Source organism: Daphnia magna, linkage group LG9, assembly GCF_020631705.1.
Source record: "Daphnia magna isolate NIES linkage group LG9, ASM2063170v1.1, whole genome shotgun sequence".
Taxonomy (NCBI): Eukaryota; Metazoa; Arthropoda; class Branchiopoda; order Diplostraca; family Daphniidae; genus Daphnia; species Daphnia magna.
This window is the reverse complement of record NC_059190.1, coordinates 10,080,621-10,102,045: the sequence shown is the minus strand read 5'-3', so window position 1 is coordinate 10,102,045 and position 21,425 is coordinate 10,080,621. Positions and strand designations below refer to the sequence as shown.

General features: G+C 40.0%; 1 protein-coding gene across 2 annotated transcripts; it reads left to right on the top strand.

Moving 5' to 3' along the window:
* The first annotated feature begins 14,907 nt into the window (after positions 1–14,907).
* LOC116934774 lies at positions 14,908–18,755 on the top strand. 2 transcript variants are annotated; one of them, XR_006651007.1, is made up of 8 exons: positions 14,908–15,459; positions 15,537–15,911; positions 15,969–16,076; positions 16,131–16,366; positions 16,432–16,613; positions 16,673–16,766; positions 16,831–17,186; positions 17,258–17,375. XR_006651007.1 is itself a non-coding variant. In XM_045178621.1 (7 exons), the coding sequence occupies exons 1-7, from the start codon at positions 17,091–17,093 to the stop codon at positions 18,620–18,622; spliced, it is 1,146 nt and encodes a 381-aa protein (XP_045034556.1). In that variant the 5' UTR covers positions 16,958–17,090; the 3' UTR covers positions 18,623–18,755. The 2 variants fall into 2 exon arrangements, 1 of the variants encoding a protein (XP_045034556.1); XM_045178621.1 differs by lacking the exons at positions 14,908–15,459; positions 15,537–15,911; positions 15,969–16,076; ... (1 more) ...; positions 16,432–16,613; positions 16,673–16,766 and adding exons at positions 17,431–17,522; positions 17,591–17,714; positions 17,777–17,881; positions 17,946–18,101; positions 18,168–18,755 and having other exon boundaries at positions 16,958–17,186.
* The last annotated feature ends 2,670 nt before the right edge of the window (positions 18,756–21,425 follow it).

The following is a 21,425-nucleotide window of genomic DNA, read 5'->3' as shown; positions in this document are numbered from 1 at the left end:
TCGACTGGTCACGGACTATATGGCCGATAGAAACGAGGTTTCTTCGGTGATGGCCGGAAATAAAATCCGCTAGCCGCGGTCCAGTCTTCCAGCGTGATTGAGCGGATTCAGCTAAAGCTGCCCTCAAAGCTTCCGGTGGTTCTGGTGGTTGGATGTCGATCTCTCTTCAAGTTGTGGGACGGAAATAATCCAGCCGTATGCGACTCGGAGTTGGGTCAGTTGCTTGTAGTGGAGCGATCGGCTCCACTGACGGACGGAATGGGCTGGGCGGATTGATCGGTGCTGAATCAGGATAAATTCAGCTACTTTTAGGGAAGCTGGAATTTTCGGAAGCAGCTCCAGTGTAGGCAACTCTAAATAACTAAAGTTGACCGGAAAACTGTGTGTAATTAAACCTTAAATATTTAGTTAGGCGGAGCAGGAAGAATAACAGCTTGCATGTCTTTGGTTGGTTTCCGCTGAGCAATTAGTCTTGCTGTTGTTTCGCTTGCCGTCTCTCGGTAAGCAGGTTCACGATCTTTCAAATGCTGGAAACGGTATCGTTACTGCCGAATGCCTTTGCGGATCAGCTTATTCTTCAGCTTAGCCGCATCGGAGTTTTTCTTTCGCGGAATGTTTAAGCGGTTTTACTAAAGTAATCAAATAGAGATTCAATTGGTAATTATCGACGGCCCTGAAAAGGTATCGACGATAAACAGCTCACACAAAAACGCGAAAATTATTCTCAATCGACGGCCCTGTAAAGGTATCGACGATTGAGAATAAGCGAGATGGACGGAAAGGCAATTGTCAATCGACGGTCCTGTAAAGGTATCGACGATTGAGAATGTGTGAGAAGGACGAAAATGAAATTAACAATCGACGGCCCTGTAAAGGTATCGACGATTGAAAATTAGAGAGACGGACGAAGACTAAATTGACAATCGACGGCCCTGTAAAGGTATGGACGATTGAAAATGAGAGAAACGGGCGAAAAATGGAACGAACAATCGACGGCCCTGTAAAGGTATCGACGATTGTAAATGTGACGGACGAAAACGAAATTAACAATCGACGGCCCTGTAAAGGTATCGACAATTGAAAATGTGACGGACGAAAACGGAATTTACAATCGATGGCCCTGTAAAGGTATCGACGATTGAAAATATTAGAGACTGGCGAAAACGAAATCAACAATCGACGGCCCTGTAAAGGTATCGACGATTGTAAATGTGCATAGACGAAAAACGAAAAGATCAATCGACGGCCCTGTAAAGGTTTGTTTTGACTATGTTTAGAGTGCCTCCGCTGCGGGAATACCGTCACGGATACGGGTCTTCTGATGAAGGCCACAAACAGCACTGGCGATTGAGTTTTTTGGCGAGTTATTGGGCTGTTTTTCATATGAGCAGTGTAAATGTTGTAGTGTGTATTTTGTGTGGAAGAGGGCGATGGAAGTACCATCATTTATATGCGAACTTGTGAGGCGATTTGTTAGGCGATTTGTTAGGAAGAGGTGTGAACTGTCCGTGTAGTGGTGCGTGCCCGGATGTGGGAGCAACTATGCTCACCAGGAGAGTTGAACTCGGATCTCAAGGTGCCCCGATCACCAAGTGACGCCTTATCCAACTCACCCATCCGCCCCCCGCCCTGTAAAGGTATCGATGATTGAAATAAGCACAGACGAAAACGAAATTAACAATCGACGGCCCTGTAAAGGTATCGACGATTGTAAAGGTGTTTAGACGAAAAACGAAAAAAACAATCGACGGCCCTGTAAAGGTATCGACGATTGAAATATGCACAGACGAAAACGAAAGGAACAATCGACGGCCCTGTAAAGTATCGACGATTGCAAATGTGTGTTGGACACCGAAAATTACCAATCGACGGCCCTGAAAAGGTATCGACGATGGTAAATAGGACGAGATAAGCAAAAACATGACAATAATTTACCAACCACAATAGGTCGGACAAAACTATGCCAGCTAACAATGCTTACGTCATGATTGAAGTGTTCAAATGATGAGCCGGGATACCCAGGGATGAATGGCCACGCGAACGGATAGGTGATGGCGAAGATAAACACGAACGATGAATTTCCCGGTCGATGCACCAAAATGTTAACCACCGAAGTAAAACGACGAAGACGGGATGTGGCTAACTCAGAGGCCAAAAGGGCCACGCTGCGATGTATTCAAACACGACACGAGGTTACAACACGGGAAAATTGGGGCGACAGGTTGCGACTGCTACCACCACGAAAACGATTCAGACTAAACCTCGTTGCTGCATTTTCCTCCGTCATCGACTACGGCGGAAATGCAGGGGAGGGGGAAAAAAAAGAAGGGCGCTAACGCGACAATTAGCTTTTAGGTGTAAATGGGGTGGCGGAAGTGTAAGGGAGGGTAACCTTTTACAAAAAACAACAGGTTAGTTCAGCCAAGGTCAGACAAGTTCAGACTTGTCTGCCCCTCGGCTATAACGCAAACTTACACATACACACACACATACAGAAAAAACGAAAATTAAATTACATTTAATCACTAACGACTTCTGTCGTTAACAGGATTCAATTATCTTTTCTAACAAACGAAATGTTTAAAACATTGCAACATGTGTAAAAACCAGTTTACCATGGTTACGTTTTGTCGTATAGGGATCTGAACTGAAATTAGGAGGTAAGTCAATTTCTTCACATCGAACCGATTTAAAGCAGTCCTCTAGCTTCGTGAAACTTTTTCGAGTGTGCAATATATACCAGCACGAGTCATATATCAAAATGTCTTTAACAAAATCTAAATTAGCAGGTTCGTCAATTTGATTTACATATCGAATGGATATTTCCTTTAGCAACTTGTATTCCAAAACGGCTCTTAGATCAGATGCATTAACATCACACTCCTTTGAGTTACGCTGTAAGCATTTCGACATAGTGACCAATACATTAATTTCCTCTTTGTTGTCAACGTTAGGTCCTTTTAGTATTAAAGATAACCTGGCTCCCAGGAAAACATCTTATTACCATCTTTATTTTTGTTGGAAAGACATAACGGTTGGGTGGGAATCAACAGATCGTATTGTAACACTACGTTGTATTAAATGGCAGGAAGAGTAAGACTGAAAGCGATACAAGATTACATGGCAACTATATATGAATGGATCTTATGTCATACGTCCGGTTGTACTAAATGCCAGCTGGATTGCATAGCGTGGTCATTAACCACGTGATAGTATTATGCCAAAGGGTCTCTTAGAAATTATAAGAACATAGGGGAGACCGGACCCATGCTGGACTCCGGTTTTTCTCTTGTATCTCCTATCCCCCTATAGCGATAATTTTTTTTTTACATATTATTCTTGGTTTTATTCCCCTTTTCCTGATTTTCACTGTTTTTTACGAAAAAAAGACAAGGTCTAAAGATTAGAATTTCTCGGTCTTTCTTGTCCTACCCGGGGTTAACTTGGACAATCACATTTTCCAGGTTGGACGGGGTCATTACGGGAGGATAGGATAGACCAAAACTTTTTAAAATATTACAGAAAAGAAGATTAAGGCAATAATAGTAAAAACTAAATTTGGTAAATGTAAATTCAAAAATAAAGAAATTTTTTATACACGGAAAATAAAATTAATTTAAGATGGAAAAGATAGAAGGGGCGGAACGAAATGAATCGATAATAAATAATTCATATTTATTGCCCTGTTAAGTAAATTTATGACCATGTAGTTTGTTTTCAGGTTGTAAAAAGTTATTGGCTCCTCTCCCTCTACGCCCCATTCGTGTCCAACTTTACCCTAAAAATTGCCCAAAGTGACCCCAAATCCCCAACTCTTTTCAAAATTAAGTTGGGACATAACTTTACGACCTAAAATTGGTTTTTTATTGTTGTATTGTAGACAAATGCATTACCTAACTACCGGGGTTATTACCTTTCTTTTTACTTTCATATTTTGGACACTATACTAAATTAAATGTAGAAAAAATTTCAAAATTTTTACCCCAATTTTTATTTTATTTTTTTACAACTGCAAAAATAGCCATAGAATATAAATCAAACCATATATAATTTAAGTTTACACTAAATCTAGTAACATATCAAAAATCGAAATTTTTTGAATCAATTCTACTTTTGAAAAAGCCATTACTGTCTAACCCGTTACAATGTTCAAAATTTGTCCGGTATCCCCTATCAGTCCTACAGTACTGTAAAGTCTTTCACACGCTGCATATGACGGAAGGGCACTGTTGAATTCTCTGTTAATAAATATTACTTAAGTTAGTTATGCAAAACTCCTATTTGTGTTATCTTTATCTTACAGGAGAATTTGTTTGATCGTCGGGAAATAATTCAAATCATCAAGTGAATCTAAGCAAGTATTAAGAAGGTGATCGGCTTCACTGATTTCAGTTGAAGCTCTCTTTTTCATTCAGGCTAAAAATCAGTTCTTTGAACGTTCTCTTGATGGTTAGCTATTGTTACTTTGACTTCCTTCTTCTTGTTTATTGATCATGGAATTCATCCTACGACAATTCAAAAGAAGAATATGTTGTAACTTGTTATTTCTTAGTATTGTTTGTGGTTTAAGAATTAAACTAAACATAACCCACTGTAGCGCGCTTTTGGACATTCTTTTTCGGGATATCGATTTAGTTTTCCTTTTTATCCTCTTGAATCCAAAAGATCTTGAAATATGGATCACTCATTGCTGCACGAGACCTTATAGGCGACAGTCATTGTCACCATCTCAGGCGGCACAGGTATATCCGTCTCATATCCCTAGAATGTTGAAAAAAATTATATCCCGATTTTTATGCAAAGGATATCCCTTGAATACGCATATGTCCCCACCAGGGATATTCAAACGAGAATGTCCAGGAGAGATTCTCGTTTATAAGATATTCTATGGACATCCAGGAAGCAAGCGGTATATAACAAAGTCAACAATCGGCCATTTTGTACTGTTTTGGGTGCTCCAATATTTGGAAAACAGATGGCACCTTTGTACTTTTTTCGAATTCAAAATTAAAAAACTAGATGTCACTATTTCCTACGTCAAAATGAAAACATCGTTGTTTCTTTTGTTATAATTTAACATTTATAACAACTTAAACTAACCTTTAATCCCGAAGGCGCCCAAAGGGCTTTATTTCAAAGAATAAATTGGACAAGATTTAACAAACCAATATTGGAGGACAATAAACTCTTTTGTCCATCTTCTTAAATATAATAACAAATTGAGTAAAACAAAGACTAGCATTTAAGCACGGGAGCAAGCATTTAACGTCGACGTATACGTTTTTGTTTCTTTTCCGCATTTGTGACTCTCCGGAGCTTTTCTCAGCCACTTCGTCACAATAGCCTTTATTTCAAATGTGGTCTAAAACTGAACGGATGGAATGGATTTGATGGCTTTTGAATTTCAAATGTTATTGACTAGAGTGATTTCAATGAAAAACATAAAATGAAAAAAGTAGATTTACTAAACATTGCAATTTCTAGAGGTGAATCACCAAATCTGTTTTTTTTTCAGGACGATTTTTCTTAGTTCCGCCTTCCAGTTTAACTCGCGAGCGACCTTGTCACTAAGGACCATGACTAACGCTCCTCTGACTATACCTTTAAGGTTTGCCCCTTATATTTCTCTTATAAGATTCATCTCAATAAGGGAAAGAACAAAAACGACACGAGTCTGTAAGTCTGTGTAGGGTATTCAAGCAATGATTTTTAATTACCAAATCTAACTGAAGTTCCTTTCGTTTGATGTTTTCTTGAAAATCTAAATATTTCTTAATTGAATCGAGTGAAAGCATCTCTTCCATAACAGCACTGGATTCAGCAACGTCATAAACGCTGCCCTTGGCGATGGCATTAATTTGTTTTTGCTGCATCTTCAGTATCTTAAGAATTTTTATTTCTCTTGTTTGTTGTTGATGTTGTCGCACCTTCATCGTCGGATAAATTATATATCGTTGAAACACACGAAAGCAAAACAAACGATTAGAAAATTCCATGAGTAAGAATATGTTAAGATTTCATTTCCGCAATGAGATTTTCTTATAATGTTGTTAGCGTGCTGTGGACGGTTCTACTGCTTAATTTCGTAGCTTTTAGAATTCCTGAAGCTGTCCACTACTTTCTTCATTAAAGGAGTCAAGTTCCCAGTCCAAGGACATAGCATCTAACAATAAAAATAACGTATTAGCGATTGAAGTCAGATACTTAAACGTAAACGAAATACCAGAATCAGTAGATGTTTTTTCCATTTTCATTTGGTGACAAGTTGCGAATGGCAGATCCAGTACATAATCTATTATAAGACAATTGTTGTACGCCTCTTTTGTTTGGCAAGTTGACAGTGGTTCCATCGTCACTATCGTCATCCATTTGGTCGTCCTCATACATTCGAAAAGCATAATATTTTTTGACACGTAATGATGAAATGATGAGCAGTAAAAATATTATTCTTAGAAAGTTATTGGTGTACCCGTCGATGATGCATTTTCATTTCCCAGCTTTGCAACGACGTAAGTGTTGGCCGCCGGGATCTCTGCATTTCTTTTTCTACATTGCGTATTGGGCCGCTCCACAGTGGCTCCATTAAATTCTAAAATGTTTGGTGTGAGAATCAACATGAGGGTTTTTTAGCATGAAAAAAATTTTTTACTGGCAGAAAAGCAAGTGTTTTTATTGCTCTCATTACGGTTTTCGGTCTTCGTCGATACCATGATATCCAGATTTAAGTGTGGGCTAGGATTTTAAATTATGTCCCTGCTGCCCTCGGCTGCTTCCTTTGACGATAGCTTCTTCGGATAAGTGACTCTACTCTGCGTAGCAAGTGTTAGTACTGGTGGGTTGGGCTCAACAACTATCCTGGAACGCCGTGCAGGTTGAGGTGGGCTGAAAACTTCCTTTTGTTTCCTGATTCGACTGCTACGTCCACCTCCCAATATTTCATCATCAAAAGATGGGATGTCGGAATTTTGTGGAACAAGAACTTTGCCTAAGTCAGCAAGTTCAATGCGTTTGAAATACAGTTTAAGTGCAGCATAAGATTTGTTCAAGTCATCTATAATTTAAAAAAATTTTATTTATGTACGGAAATAAATTTGTTGCTGTTATGGTGTTATTACCATATGTCTGCTTTATGTTGATTTGGTACAGCTCCCATTTTTCCTCATCTGGTACAGAATGCTTTCTAACCCTTTTGTACAGTCCAAGTTTGTCGAGCTTGTCAATGTGGGATGGCCAATAGCCAAATTCCCTATTTTTTCTACCCCACCTACTGGAGATTACACAGCGATGTATATTGTCACACTTGACTTGAAAACGTTTGTATTTTTCTTAACACAGAAAAAGGGAATACAATGATTACATGAATAATGAATTGAATCCTTACTTTTACTAAGCGTCTAGTTTAGTGGAAAAGAGAGCGACTAATAATGGAAAAACAGTGGGTTTTATACTAGCTTTGAAATTACGCCCTCTCCCTAAGGTTAATAGATTTTTCTGCACATTCTAAAGCTATTCTGGAACTTCTACTTATTTAGGGAGAAATGTCTGATAACATAACAGTTAGTAGAACATTCGTAACTATAGCGTTTGAGTTTGACGCTTCTAGGAACAGATAGGGACATCTGCTGTTGTTCCCCGCGACAGGTCCCCTTCTTCTTAAGACAGGCGACTCGACTGTACTACAAAATAGCATTGAATGCGGAACAATGGGAAAAAACCAAAGAATTGGAAGAGTTTTCTAAAGCTATCACTCATCTTCATAGCCAAAGAGAGGTAATAGCGCGAGATGAAACAAGGTCATGACGAAGGTCGTAACCAAACATAAATAAGACATTATCAAAAAATTAGAAGTGGATAACAGAGTAACATAAGATGACAATTCCAGAATACTTGTATAGTGTTTTTTCAGCCTCCGTAGAAAAATGTTCAGCTACTCTGACGTTGTGGACAATCTTCGCGTTTTCGAGTGCGCTCTTGTGCGTTTTGTCGACTCAACGTTTGACAATCATCGTAGTTGTTACAGCCGTTTACTTCCAAGTGACCGTGTGTTTTTCTTCACCATTCTTGCGGAAGTTCAACGGACTGGTGCTCGATTGAGTTTTTCACCATCCGTAAGCACTGTCTGGTTTGCAGATTATTATTTCAGGTAACAAGTTATTTTTTAAGTTCCTTGCTTTCTTTTTAACAAATGCATCTCTTTCTTTTAGTACTTATTCAGGCTACGCCAAGTATCGCGAGTTATTTTGTATGACTCATGCGCGCCTTCTCTGGTGGATTGAGTCTGATGAGGACATTTTTCATCCCCCTCCGCACCGTTCTGATTTCTACACTGAAGTAACGCAGGCTGAAATGGATAATCGTCTGGCCGCGCGTCAGACGTGGAACGATGTTTTGGAATCGTTCAACATGGAGACTCCCAGTCCAAACGATTTCCATTTGCTACGGGAGTTTTCCCGTAGCTTAACTTTCTCTACTGGATTATATTGACGATCAGTTAAATGAATAGCGATGTAAATTTTTCTATGGATTTTCAATAAACTTTTTTCTACTGGAGATGTCTTTTTTCTTTCTTCAGTTATGACAAAATGGTTACGCCTCTTGCATCTCTAGCTCCTCCCTCCCGCGGTTCCGGGGGGAGGGTTGTCGTATCGCTCATGTACGGCCAAGCGTACACTGAGTGTATACAATTTGTATGCTAGGGCAATTAACCCTAAGGCAATAAGTGAGATTGCAGATACCAATTCGTAAGGGTAGCGTATAGAAGATGTTTCTTTCTGTTTTTTCGTTTCAGTGATGAGATTGTGAATTTGCTCTCAGGTCATTTGCGTTGAAAGGCTGGCTTGAGCATTACGATGAAGCAGTTGACTAATGATGTCTATTGAAGAGGTGTTTTCTCGCGGAAGTTCCACGAAGGTATGTTTCTTGTTTGTAGTAATGTTGACATCTTGAGAAAAAATTTCAACTGTTGGTAGGACAACTGCTTGCAATTTTGGTGCCATTATGTTGCCTTCCATACTAGCCGGGAATACCAACTCTTCTGTACGAGCAGTGCATCCCAAAGGTATTTCAAACATTCCTACAGGCGGTAATGTTGTTGTTCTTAGTGTTGGCTGCTCACCACTAGATGGACACGAAAATACAATTTCGTGTGGCTTTGTTGCTGAATAAACCCATTGGTTGGATCCCATGTAAACGACTTCAAGACCACGCCATTCCGTAAATTTCTTTCTGCATTGTGTGTTAATTCTTGGTGTATCATTCATGAACACAGCTATTGCACAGGATTTTCGAGCAGTTCTTTTGCTGACACCGGTATGGAATTTGCATAGCGGGCGTCCTGTCTTGCTACAGTCTTTAATGTCGTCTTTGGAAAGTTCCAAAAATGTTTCGAGATCTCCTGACACAGCAAGGTAATCTGGTAAATTTCCAAACAAGACGCCATGTGTTCCATTATCTGTTGATCCTGGTAGGTTGATAATCTGGAAGAGCTTGTACTGCTGAGCGTGGTCAAAAATAGGAACATGTATGAAGAGGCGAAAGGAATTTTCCATGGCTGCAACCGAGACAGTAGACTCTCGGTAAGCGACCCAAAGTTCGTAACTTGGAATAGACCATCCTCTTGGTAATTGACCATTGATTGTTTTAACAACTTTATTGAATTTAGCTGGAGAGATTATTTGAGGGGCCAAATGCCCGTTGGCTAGAAGACTAAAGCCGACGTCGAGACTATCAGCAAGTTGCTGTAGCCACAGCAAGGTTTGATTCATTGCTTCAAACGTTTCATCCAGTGGGAAAAAATATTCGAAGTGACTCAGTTCTAAGTCTTCCATGTCAGCTATTTTTTCCATTATGTTTGTGGTCACATTTTTCAGCATGGAGTATTGGCCTCGTAGTTCTCTAATTAATTTTGCGTTAGTTCTGGTTTCCCATAGTGATTCATTCAAGACTGTGGCTTGTTTGTCTATAATGTGGATCACTTCTCGTTGATTTCGGGAGAGAAGTTGAATTTGATTATTCAGTTCTTCTAAATCTTTTTGTGTGTCGATACTCCAAAAAGCCATTTAAGGATTGTTCCTCCCCCGTCGACGAGACTTCGACGATTTCTTTGGTTTGTATTCAAGACTTTTTTGATATTCGATAATCGATCTGCTGCGTTCTCCATTCCTTTCAGGAAAGACTGCATTCTGCTGGTAATTCTTTTGGCTGCTATTTTTTGAGGTCTGGTACCTTGATTCTTCCATCTTTCTGCTACTTCCTGCTGTTGCAGAATTTTCTCTTTAAGGTACGCCGTGGCCGTATCAGGTAATCCAAAATCAAGATCAGTCACTATTGTCCAAGATGATTTACTTAACGCAACGTCAGCTTGTTGTTTTAAAATGGCGTTTTCTCTCAGGATTAGTGAACTGCTTGTGGAGGGGGCCAGCAAGAAAATGAAGAACGGCACTAAGAAGGTGAGATACCTAGCCGGAGGTCTTCTATTTCGTATTGGTCTTCGTGATGCATCTGAAGGGACCTGGTCTGGAGAAGAGGTGATCACTTCACTACCACTTGTGTCGGGTGACACGTTAATTTCCTCAGGTACTGTTACTTCCTCTTCGGACAGAGGTTGTGAGTGAACTGCATCAGGTAGGTCTTGTGCTTCTTCTTGTTGTTCTCCATCGTTCTGTTTGTCTTTTTCTGCGGCTCTCTCAGTGTTATCTGGAATGGATGTCTGCAGTGATTCCCATTCCAAAGTGGCTTAGTGAAATGACTTCATTCGAGCGACGTGAACAATATCTGATTTTCCCCGTCCGGTTGCGGAGATTACTTCGTAGTTTACTGGTGTAGTTTTTCTCAACACCCTGAATGGTCCCAACCAGCGGTGAAGAAGTTTTTCTGCTTTTCCTACTTTGCGAAATGGTTTGTAGATCAGGACTAGATCTCCTGTTTGAAAAGATAGTTCTCTATGGCGAGCATCGTAGGTTTCTTTTTGTTTTTCTTTAACTCTCTGCATTCTAGTTTTTACAATTTCTTTTGCTTCCGTCAGATCAGCTTGTAGTCGATCTGCATAACTCATTGCAGCGTCTTCTTCTGTCAACAATGGGTTGGGATCAGCGTCCAATTCTAAATCAATGGGAAGTCTGGGTTCACGTCCATAGAGCAGAAAAAATGGTGAATACCCCGTCGACTCTTGTCTTGCTGTGTTGTATGCAAAGCATACGTATTGTAGAGTACGATCCCAATCACGTTGGTCACTGCTGACGTACATTGAGAGCGTAGCTGCCAATGTATGATTCATCCTTTACATCGCTCCATTTGCCTGAGGGTGGTAACTTGAAGTTGTCTTGTGGTTTGTGTGCAATTTTTTTGACAACAGCTTGCGTTAGATCTGAGGTAAAACACTTTCCTCGATCCGTTATGATTTGTTCTGGAGCTCCGTGACGTAAAAGAATTTGATTAACAAAAATTCTGCGACGTCATCGACTTTTCCAGTCGGCATGGCTTTGAGTTCAACCCATTTGGTTAGATAGTCCACTGCCACGATAATCATTTTGTTTCCTTTGGTAGATAGTGGGAATGGACCTAGTAGATCAATGCCTACTTTTTGAAATGGTCTCTCTACTTTGATGCATTGTAAGAGTCCTGCAGGTTTGTCTGGGACTCCTTTTCTGCTTTGACAATGTACGCAGCTCTGTACGTGACGAGTTAAGTCGAGTGCCATCTTCGGCCAGAAGAAACGATCACAAATCTTGTGTAGATTACGCTTGATGCCAAGGTGACCTGACACAACGTCTTCATGGTATGCCAGTAGAATTCTTTCACGGTAATCGACCGGTACGCACAGTCTCTTGTAGTTCTTTCCATTTTTAAAAGTTTCCTTGTACAGCTTTTCGTTGTGAATTACAAAATTTTAGACTCTTGATTTTCCGTTCTGGAGTTTCACAATTAGCTGATTCCAATTGCGACAGGCTTTCTGCTTTTCGGCCAATGACTCGTCTTCGTCTTCGGAAAGGCCAGGGAAAGTGATTGCTCCCACGATGAAACAGCGATCATCTTCTAGCTCTTCTGCAACTGGTAGCGGATTTCTTGAAAGACAGTCTGCTTTGTCATGCGTTTTCCCACTACGGTACCCAATAGTTATGTCGTATTCTTGAAGCGACAAGCTCCATCGGGCCAAACGGCCTGCAAGGTCTCTTTTGCTCATTAACCAGCAAAGAGCCTGATGATCGGTCACCACTTTCACTTTGCAACCCCACACAAAACATCGAAACTTGGAAAGACACCACACTAGTGCAAGACACTCTTTTTCAGTGATTGAGTAGTTCACTTCTGATTTTGTTAGAAGGCGGCTGGCGTATGCTATAGGACGTTCTGCTTCTTCAATGTGTTGAGCTAGAACGCCTCCTATGCCATAACCACAGGCATCGGGAAAGATTTCCATTGGTAGATCATAGTTGGGATGCGCCAATACTGGTGCCGAAGTAAGTGCTTGTTTCAAAACATTGAAGCTGCTACTTTGATCTTCTCCCCACGTGAAGGGAATTTCTTTCTTCGTCAGTGTAGTAAGCGGGCGTGCAATTGATGCAAAACCTTGGATGTGACGTCGATAATACGAGCACAGACCAAGAAAGCTTTGTACTCGTTTCACCTTGTTTGCTGTTGAATGGCCTTCATTGGGTGATGGGAAACTTTGAACTGCCTCCAGTTTTTCAGGATCTGGTGCAACACCTTCTTTTGATATGAGGTGTCCCAACACTTTCAGTGCGTGCTCCATGAATGAGCATTTTGACCATTTCAACTTAAACCCAGCTTGAGAAAGGCACTAGACGAAGTCTTTGCAAATGCTGTTCGAAGGTTGCTGAGTAGATTATGACGTCATCCAAGTATATCAGGCACGTCGTCCAATGAAGTCAAGCTAAGATGATGTCCATGGCCCTCTGAAAAGTACCAGGGGCGTTTGTTAAACCGAACGGAAGAGTACGGAACTGGTACAATCCGTCTGCAGTGATGAAGGCTGTTTTCGGTCTGTCACTGTCGATAACTGGAACTTGATGGTATCCTGATTGAAGATCCATGCTTGAGAAAAATATGGCGCCTTCCAGCCGACTCAAGGTGTCGGCAATACGTGGTAAGGGGTATGAATCTTTTACCGTTACTGCGTTAAGTTTACGATAGTCCACGCAGAAGCGCCAAGTACCATCTTTTTTCTTGACTAAAACCACTGGGGAAGACCAAGGGCTGTCAGAAGGTTCTATGACCCTTCTACGCAGCATTCCTTCCACTTGATCTTGAATAACAGCTCGTTCTTTCCAGGCACTCTTGTAAGGAAGCTGATGGATTGGGCGCGCATTAGCGGTATTGATGTCATGTTTGACGACTGAACAGTATCCCAAATCATCCTCGTTTAGTGCAAAGCAATGAGCAAATTGCTTGAGGATTTTTACTGTCTCTTCTTTCTCTTCTTTTGGTAGATTTTCCCCAATTCTTCCTTCGAGATGTTTCAACAATTCTTCTTTCTCTGCATCTGCATCTTGGTTCTCCACCGAAGCATCTAGTGTTAGAATTTCTTGAATTTCTTCCATTTCTTCAGCTTCGGGGTGTTTCTTTAGGGTTCCCAGTGTCACTCCTTTTTCTAGCCACACTGTTTTCGGAGATAGGTTGGCGACTGGAATATCTTTCAAATCCGTTTGTACGAGCGAGTGACCGGTAGACAGACTTGATGTTGCTAACAGTGAAGCTGATGGTGTCACGATGCACAAACCTTCCATTTTGTGAGAGATAGATGTTGGAATTTGCCTTACCGTGTATGCTGGTATTTCTTGACTATCTTTTGAAATCAACCGGCTTTCTTGTGACTGTTCTACTTGGAGAGCAGTGATTTCTGGAAGCGGTGATTTCCCCGTCGTGAATGATGACTCTTCTGACTCGTAGTCAATGTGGATAGCTCGAAATTGTTGTAGGAAATCATTTCCTAACAGTAGTTCAAAACCCGACATTGGCATAACTATTGCGTTACCTTTTATAGTTTTGCCTCTGTGGGTTACTACTATATCTGCCGTACTCTGTGGTGACAGGGTTTGACCATTTACTAGACGGATCTTTGGTCCGACTAGAGGTTTTTTGACAAATTTCGTTTTCTCTAGTAATTCGGGTGAGATTACTGTGACTGCAGCTCCTGTATCAATCAGTGCTGTTGCAGTTATTTCTCCACACCTTACTGCTTCCTTTATTAGTCTTGCATGGTTCAAGTTGAACACGATCATTTCTGGGTCAGCCATTTTTTCTTCCAACGTATCTGGAACGGTTAGGTTGATGGAAAGATTTCCCTTTGCAGTCGCCCCTGTGGCTGCATCTTTAGGCGGACCTCTGTATTGTTCTGATTCAGGGTTCTTGAAGCAGTTGCGAGCAATGTGTCCTGACCTCTTACAAAAAAAACATTGCGGCCTTCCTGTTAGAGTGCGACCTTTTGGTTTAAAAGGTCCTTTTGAATTTACTTGCTCGTTTTTCTCTTTTGAAATTAACTTTTCGCAAGTCTCTTGAATTAATTCTCTCATCGTCTTCATCAAATCTGCTTGCTGGTCTGGGTAGACCACTGACAGGTTTGGTAACTGCTCCTGAGGCTTCTGCGGCTCAGCTGTCGTATCCTTCCATCCTCGTGTGTCTGACATGAGTGATGCTTCTGTATAGGATTTTGCTAGTGCCAAAAATTCTTCGCATGTCTTGGGCTTCAGCGGATAAATTTTTCTGAAAAGTGTTGGGCGAAGTCCTCTAAAAAGATGTTCCAATCGGTGCGTTTCTGACATATTCGGGTCAACCAGTCTGCAAAGATTGAGAATTTCATAGTAGGGTCATTCCACGCCAAAACATCCAGAGCTCGTTGCGACATCTCACGGATTTTGATAATTTTTGGTAGGTGGGTTTTTTATCAACATAGTCTCCAAGTCTCAGGTCCAACCTTGGACTTATTTAGCGGTCGCCCATTAGGTCCAGGGTTGGACCTGAGCCGTTTGCCGTAACTATTGGTAATCGAGTCTCCAATCGATTCTCGAAGCCCCTGTCAAGAACCAGGGCAGCCATAGTGATATTATTCTTTCGTTTTTTCTCGTTTACATTTGTGGTTTTTTGCAGCGAAACAGCTTAAATTAGGTAGTGTAGATAGTAAATTGATAGAAGGGATGGATGACAAAGAGACTCAAAATTCGCCTGTTTTGACTGCTAAAGAATTGCAAGCAAGCTTTAATTCTGAAGGTAAAGCAAAAAGTGACGTTTTAAGAAGAAGAAATATACGAGCTTCGAAAAGCCTGAAAGCCGGCAAAAGTTCTTGAAGAGTGGATGGCGTTAAGCAGCGGCCTAGGATTGAAAAGAAATGTGAAGGAACAGCAGTCACAATTCCAAACAAGGCTCCAAACAAGGCTCCAAACAAGGCTCCCCGTTTCCAGTCGTATTATAACCAGATACCATGTGATATCTTTACCAACAATGGTATGCATTACCTAACTAAACACTTTTATTCTTCCTTACCATATTTTACCATCCTTTTAATCTCTTTTGGTTTTTAGAAAACAATGAAGAGCCCATGACTACAGATACTGGGGTACCGTTCATGCTGAAACATGACTATCAAGAAACGCAGACTGTTTGGAAGACTAGAATGGATACCCAACACCAACTGTGGAGTAAAAACAGAACTTCACTTCACCAGTCAATCGTAGAAAGTTTGCCATTATGTAAACAAGCAGCATGTTCGAACTGCCGTGGAGTAGGCTCAACGCCAGTTAAATGTCAAACTTGCAGAACCTACCTGTGTGCTGCATGTGACAAAATTGTTCACAGCAAGACTGTTACACACCAGCGAGTATGTGAAGTGAAAGACAGTCTTCATCAAATGCTTCCAACTGAATTTCTAAATGGTGTGGATTCCTTGGAGACAATAGGTATGTACTGTGCTCTGGGGAAATGTGTCAACAGAATACTAATTTTACTTTTATTAGACGTTCCTGTTCCGATTCTGGAGCCAGTAGCGTGTGGTTCTTGCAATTCAATCGGTTCTGTAAGAGTGCACGCAGGTGCAACTAGAACTACTGTTGTATCTACCTTAGGTAACAAAAATTCTTAATTTTTATATTTTCTATTCATTATTTGATTTTATGTAGGGCGATTTGATGTTAGCTCGTCAGCGTTCAATTGCAACACCTGTGGAGCTGTTCGAGAGGCCACTTGTACAGAATACATTTGTTCTGGTTACTGGCCAGGATCTTACAATAGTAATAATTACTTTTTTGAGGAAAGTTTACTGCTGCTGTGGTTCCATGTTCGACAAGAACTTCCTGGCTCCTCCCAGCACGGGTGGATCACTGCGGTTGGGAACGTTTCCCAACATCACCAAAGAGTAAGAAACAAAGAATTGTCTAATATCGTCCATAAATTAATAAATAATCGCCCAATAATTTCTAGATCGGTACTGTCAACAGAATTTTGTACAACAGAAGTCGCAAGGAGTTTGAATACTTCCATCACGTTGTGAAACGAGACATTTTATTTAGATTTGCGCTTGGTTGCAAGGCATGTGGAACCAGTCCACACGGACACCATGCCGATGCGTGCATGAAGTTGTACAATTTTGATTCTGTTAACGAGTAATGAACACGTTTGTCTTATAATAAGTAATAATTGATTAATTAATCTTTTCATCTAGACGAAATGGTGAGTCTCTCTTCAAAGATGAAATAATGGTTTGTGACCAAGACCAACAAAAGCACGTCGAACTTATAGAACAAAGAATACCAAGGGTATTAATTTGATTTCATTCAGCATTAAAAAATGTTTTCTTTACTAAGTTTACTAATGTTACAGTCAGCTGGAAATGCTACTTGTGGTAGGTCCAAATTTAAAGCTGGCCGTTCCAATGCCAGGAGAAAGGACACTAAAAATGCTAAAGGAATTGAGATGATGACTTGTACCCATGGGGTAATTAAGGGAATGGCTAGCTTGGCTCATGCTGAGACCTACAAGCACACGCATTTACAACAGCTGAAATCAGTTGAATCAGGAGCTACCTTTTTTGCAACGATGTTGTTTGTAAATTCAAGCCTTTTTGTGAAAAAATAGCACTAATGTTTCCTGAGCGGAAAGATTTTCAACGGGCTGCTATTGCACAGAAGTGGTTTCTGTCAAGATTCCATGGACGAGCACACAGTTGGGATTGCAGGGTGAAATATTGCAATATTTTTAGAGTTATTTTCAACTAAACTACATCTAATGTCTTTAATTTCCCTGTAAGGTTTTACACTTCGGTCATTGGTTGAATGGTGCTGCAGACTTTCTTGGTGAAGAACAAGAACAATTATTTGCAATTCAAGGTAGAAGAGCTGCCACTTCCAAGCACATGAGCTTATCTGGTACAACCTTCCATTAAAATTTTTCAAAACAATATTTGAATATTTTATTACTCAGCTCGAAGGGACGACGTATCGCAGGCTGCATTCTACAGCAACGAAAGCAAAGACATGGCCCATCCTCAATACCTCGTTAAATGTTATTTAACGGTATCTAAATGTTGATTTATTTTTAACACTTCATTAAATACCCAATCGACGAATATTCTGCTGTATAGGCTGTAAAAAATGTCCCGATCTATGAATCTAAATTAGAAAAGCGCCTTATTCAGAGGCAGTTGACGAGGGCTGATTTACCTTGCATACTGGAGTCACTCAAGTTTCGAGCTCGCTCAGTTCGAGGTAAATTTCGTTATAAACTAAAATCATTTTTTATGGCTTGTCTTAATGGTTTAAAATTTTAGATAAAATTTTTGCTTCTTCTTGGGAGCTTCAACAGCTGCAAACAGAAATAGAGGGGGAAGCTCACATGATGCAGATCTTAAAAGCTAAAAACGACAAATGTTTGGGTAAAAAAATTTAACAGCAAAGTTGTTTTGATTCCTTTCGTATGACTTCAGTCCGCCTTTTCAGATTCTAACAAAGCCAGGACACGAAACAGGAAAGAGATGAGGAAGAGTAGAAAAACGATTGACAAATGTGTGGCACTCTTATTCTCAAAATTCAAGGTTGTCGTTACCGAAAAGGAAATAGAATCCGGCATGTTTTCGTGGAACCTAAACGGTTCAAGTAACCGCGTTGATTAATTTTTGTTTATGATGATGACAATGATCTCCAACTTATTTTATTATGCAGATACCGTAGCCGAAGACTATGATCTCATTGATGATTGGATGCTAAGCCTGAGATATGCAGAAGCTATCGAGCTCAATAAAAACGAAATGGCAATGTTTATTCGATCGTGTGATCGTCTTGTTGATGGGCTAGATGGTCAGATCCAGCAAAGGAAGATCGACAGAGAGAAAATGTACGCGCCAGAATCGCTCCTGTCCGTGAGTCTCGACCTGCTTCAACGCCTGGAAATTTCCCGTCTGCTTAAAACCATAAACGACGCCACCGATCTCTTTGAAAAAGTGGTAGACGGTTTCACGTACGAAGACGAAGGTTTTTTAGATCGTGTCGAAGAAGGTGAAGCGGAAGAACTTTTATTTGATGCTGGAGATGATGACGACTCCAATTCAACCAGCGATATAGATGATTCTGACTTATCATCGGAGGAAGAACAGGATTCAGAGGATGCTGATTGTTGATGATTGCTGATGAGAAAAATGTAGATTTCATCAGATTTATTCATCCATCAAAAGTATATCAGAGACTAGTTAATAATTATCTGATTGTATGGATGAATGTCATTTTTAATTTACAAATACAATGCATTGTTTTCTTAAATATTCTTTGTATTTAATAAGTATATGTCTTTTGCATCAGTTCATCTCTATAAAAATAAAAATGATTAAATGAATTAAATTTAACGTTTTAATAAAGCTGCCGTGTCCAGCTATGTAAATCCATATTACAACCAAACGAAGAGTCGGAAGAAGTTAAGTTTAATAGAAATGAAAAGCCCTTGTCAAGAGCTTTCGATTTTTGTGAAATTTAATTCAAAATGTTGAAACCCAAATAATCCCGTAAAGAGTTAATAATTTTTTTGTAATTTTGTCGTCTTGCGCGATACTCGGATACATCGACAAAATGAAAAAAACTACATCCTTTAGAGAATTTTGAGGGTTTCAACATTTTGCAAATATTTTCACATTAATCGAAAGCCCTTGACAAGGGCTTTCCATTTTTATAAAATTTATTTGTTTTTGACTCTTAGTTCAGTCGTTATTAATTTATGAAAATTTTCGGTATTTGGGGGAGTGGGAGGAAAGACCCAGAAACTTTGGGACGGCCGTTCGGGCATAAGTTTTTGTATTTCAGACCTCAGAAGATGTTTTTTCAAATCTTTGTAACACCAGGAATCTGAGGAACTAAAATTCTTTAAAAAATGATAGTTTTTTCATTACAAACGAGTTGAAAACATGAAAACCAATCACCGTTTCGGTCGGTGCCATTTTGGGGGTAATATTGGTGAGGGTGCTTGAGGCTATTAAAAACTGTGTCTGCTAGACAAACATTGGATTTTTGAAAGTGTTGGTGTATTTTTTTGTGTGTGGTTAATTTTTTATTTCTTATTTTTCAATGTAAAGGTATACAATTTCATGATTAGTAATCGAACTATTTTAAATCTGCTTTCGTTCTACATCTGCATAGGAGAGGATGCTCACATTAGAATAGAATGTCTTCTAATAATGGGAAAAACAATTCTCGTTCCAGGAACCCACCAATGCATCGAGTATTTCAGTTAAATCATAAATATATTGACAACGAATTTCCTCACTAATAGTATATGTTTTATTGTTTCCTAGTTTGCAGAACCTCAACCAACCATCCCGACAAATGAGGAAATAACAGCTCAAGAAGCAAGACTCCTTGCCCTTAGAGTAAGTCGTGTTATTTTCCCTTTATTTATTTATCTTATAATCAATAAGTCAATAACTTTAGTTGATGTTCTGTAATCCAATTTTGTCCTTAACAGGCTGCAATGGCGACCAATGGATCTGTGAGACCTTTACGTGTTGCAGCCAAAACCATCAGAAATAAAAATAAGAGACTCGTTGCTGTGGATAAGAGTCACCTGAAATTGTTCAAGGAAAATGGTGTCCAATCAATTTGCTTGGTCCATTCTCCTAATAGTAAAGGTACATCTTGGGGGCATAATGTTTGTGGTCCTGATGCCCAGAAACTTATAAATTCGCCCATCGGCCGGGAGTTTCTTGCTAGCTGGAAAAAAATGTCTGATGGTTTACAAGGTAAAAATCATGACCATATCTTTTTGTATTTCTTTTTATCTTATTATCTTATTTTTGTTCTTGCAGCTGGAGTGGTTCCATTGAGTCAACCAGCATTGGTTGAAAATTCACTTGATGTGGGGCAGCCATTGCTAGAAAATAGACGAACCACAACTCCTGTGAATAAAGAGTCAACTCAAGGCGATGATGTAGAACGTTACGCATCGCCAGTGAACAGATCTTCCATGTCAGAGTCCGACTCTAACTTTTTGGCCCAGTCTGACATACAAACAACGCCAGTTCAATTTCCAATTGTCGGTGGTTCTGGTAAAGCTTGCTTATCATATTTGTATTGTTTTTTGAGCCTGTTACTTCAATCGTTAGACGTAGCAGCTTCCATGTCAGCAGAGTCCAACTCTAGCAGTTCGGCCCAGTCTGACGTACAAACAACGCCAGTTCAATTTCCAATTTTCGGTGATGCTGGTAAATCTTGCTTATCATATTTGTATTTGTTTTCCTAGCCCGTTACTTCAATCTTCAATCGTTAGACGTAGCAGCTTCCATGTCAGCAGAGTCCAACTCTAGCAGTTCGGCCCAATGTGACATCCACACAACGCCATCAGTTCAATTTCCATTTATCAATGATACTGGTAAAGCTTGCTTATCATATTTCTATTGGTTTTCCGAGCCTATTGCTTCAACTTTACATGTATCACTAGACTTTGAAGGCCGTGCAGCGGAAAGCTCACCCAACTCCAGCATACATACTCAACCCCTACACCAAACATCTCGATCTTCAACACCTTGTCCTTCAGGACCATTTATTCCGATTCGACAGAATATGATAGACACTTCTCCAATCTCTAGGATTTCGCCATTTCTTTTTCCAATGTTTTCTGGCCAAGACAGAGCATCCCCTTGGACTAGACCGCCAACTCCTAAACCATGTAAATTGAATGATACTACGGTTGCTCCGAAAAAGCGTGGAAGAACTCCAGTTAGTGCAAACTGTGCTAGTCAAAGTAAAGTAAATAGCGAAAAAGTCAACAATACCCAAGTCCCAAGTGGCGGAGACCTCGGAGATAACCGCGTAGCCCCCTAATGCTCAATCAAACAAGAAATTCAAAATCACTGATGCTTTTTTATCTAACGGAAAGTATTTCATTAAAGTTCCTGGCAACGAAAAAGTACGGCAAATTGTAATAAACATTTTTGTTAC

What these genes read in the sequence shown, in the direction of transcription:
- LOC116934774 (XM_045178621.1), top strand. Translation starts at nt 17,091, where the DNA reads ATGTTTCCTGAGCGGAAAGATTTTCAACGGGCTGCTATTGCACAGAAG. An exon ending in CACACAGTTGGGATTGCAGG is followed by an intron (nt 17,187 to 17,257) that starts GTGAAATATTGC and finishes TTTCCCTGTAAG; the next exon opens with GTTTTACACTTCGGTCATTG. An exon ending in TCGAGCTCGCTCAGTTCGAG is followed by an intron (nt 17,715 to 17,776) that starts GTAAATTTCGTT and finishes TTAAAATTTTAG; the next exon opens with ATAAAATTTTTGCTTCTTCT.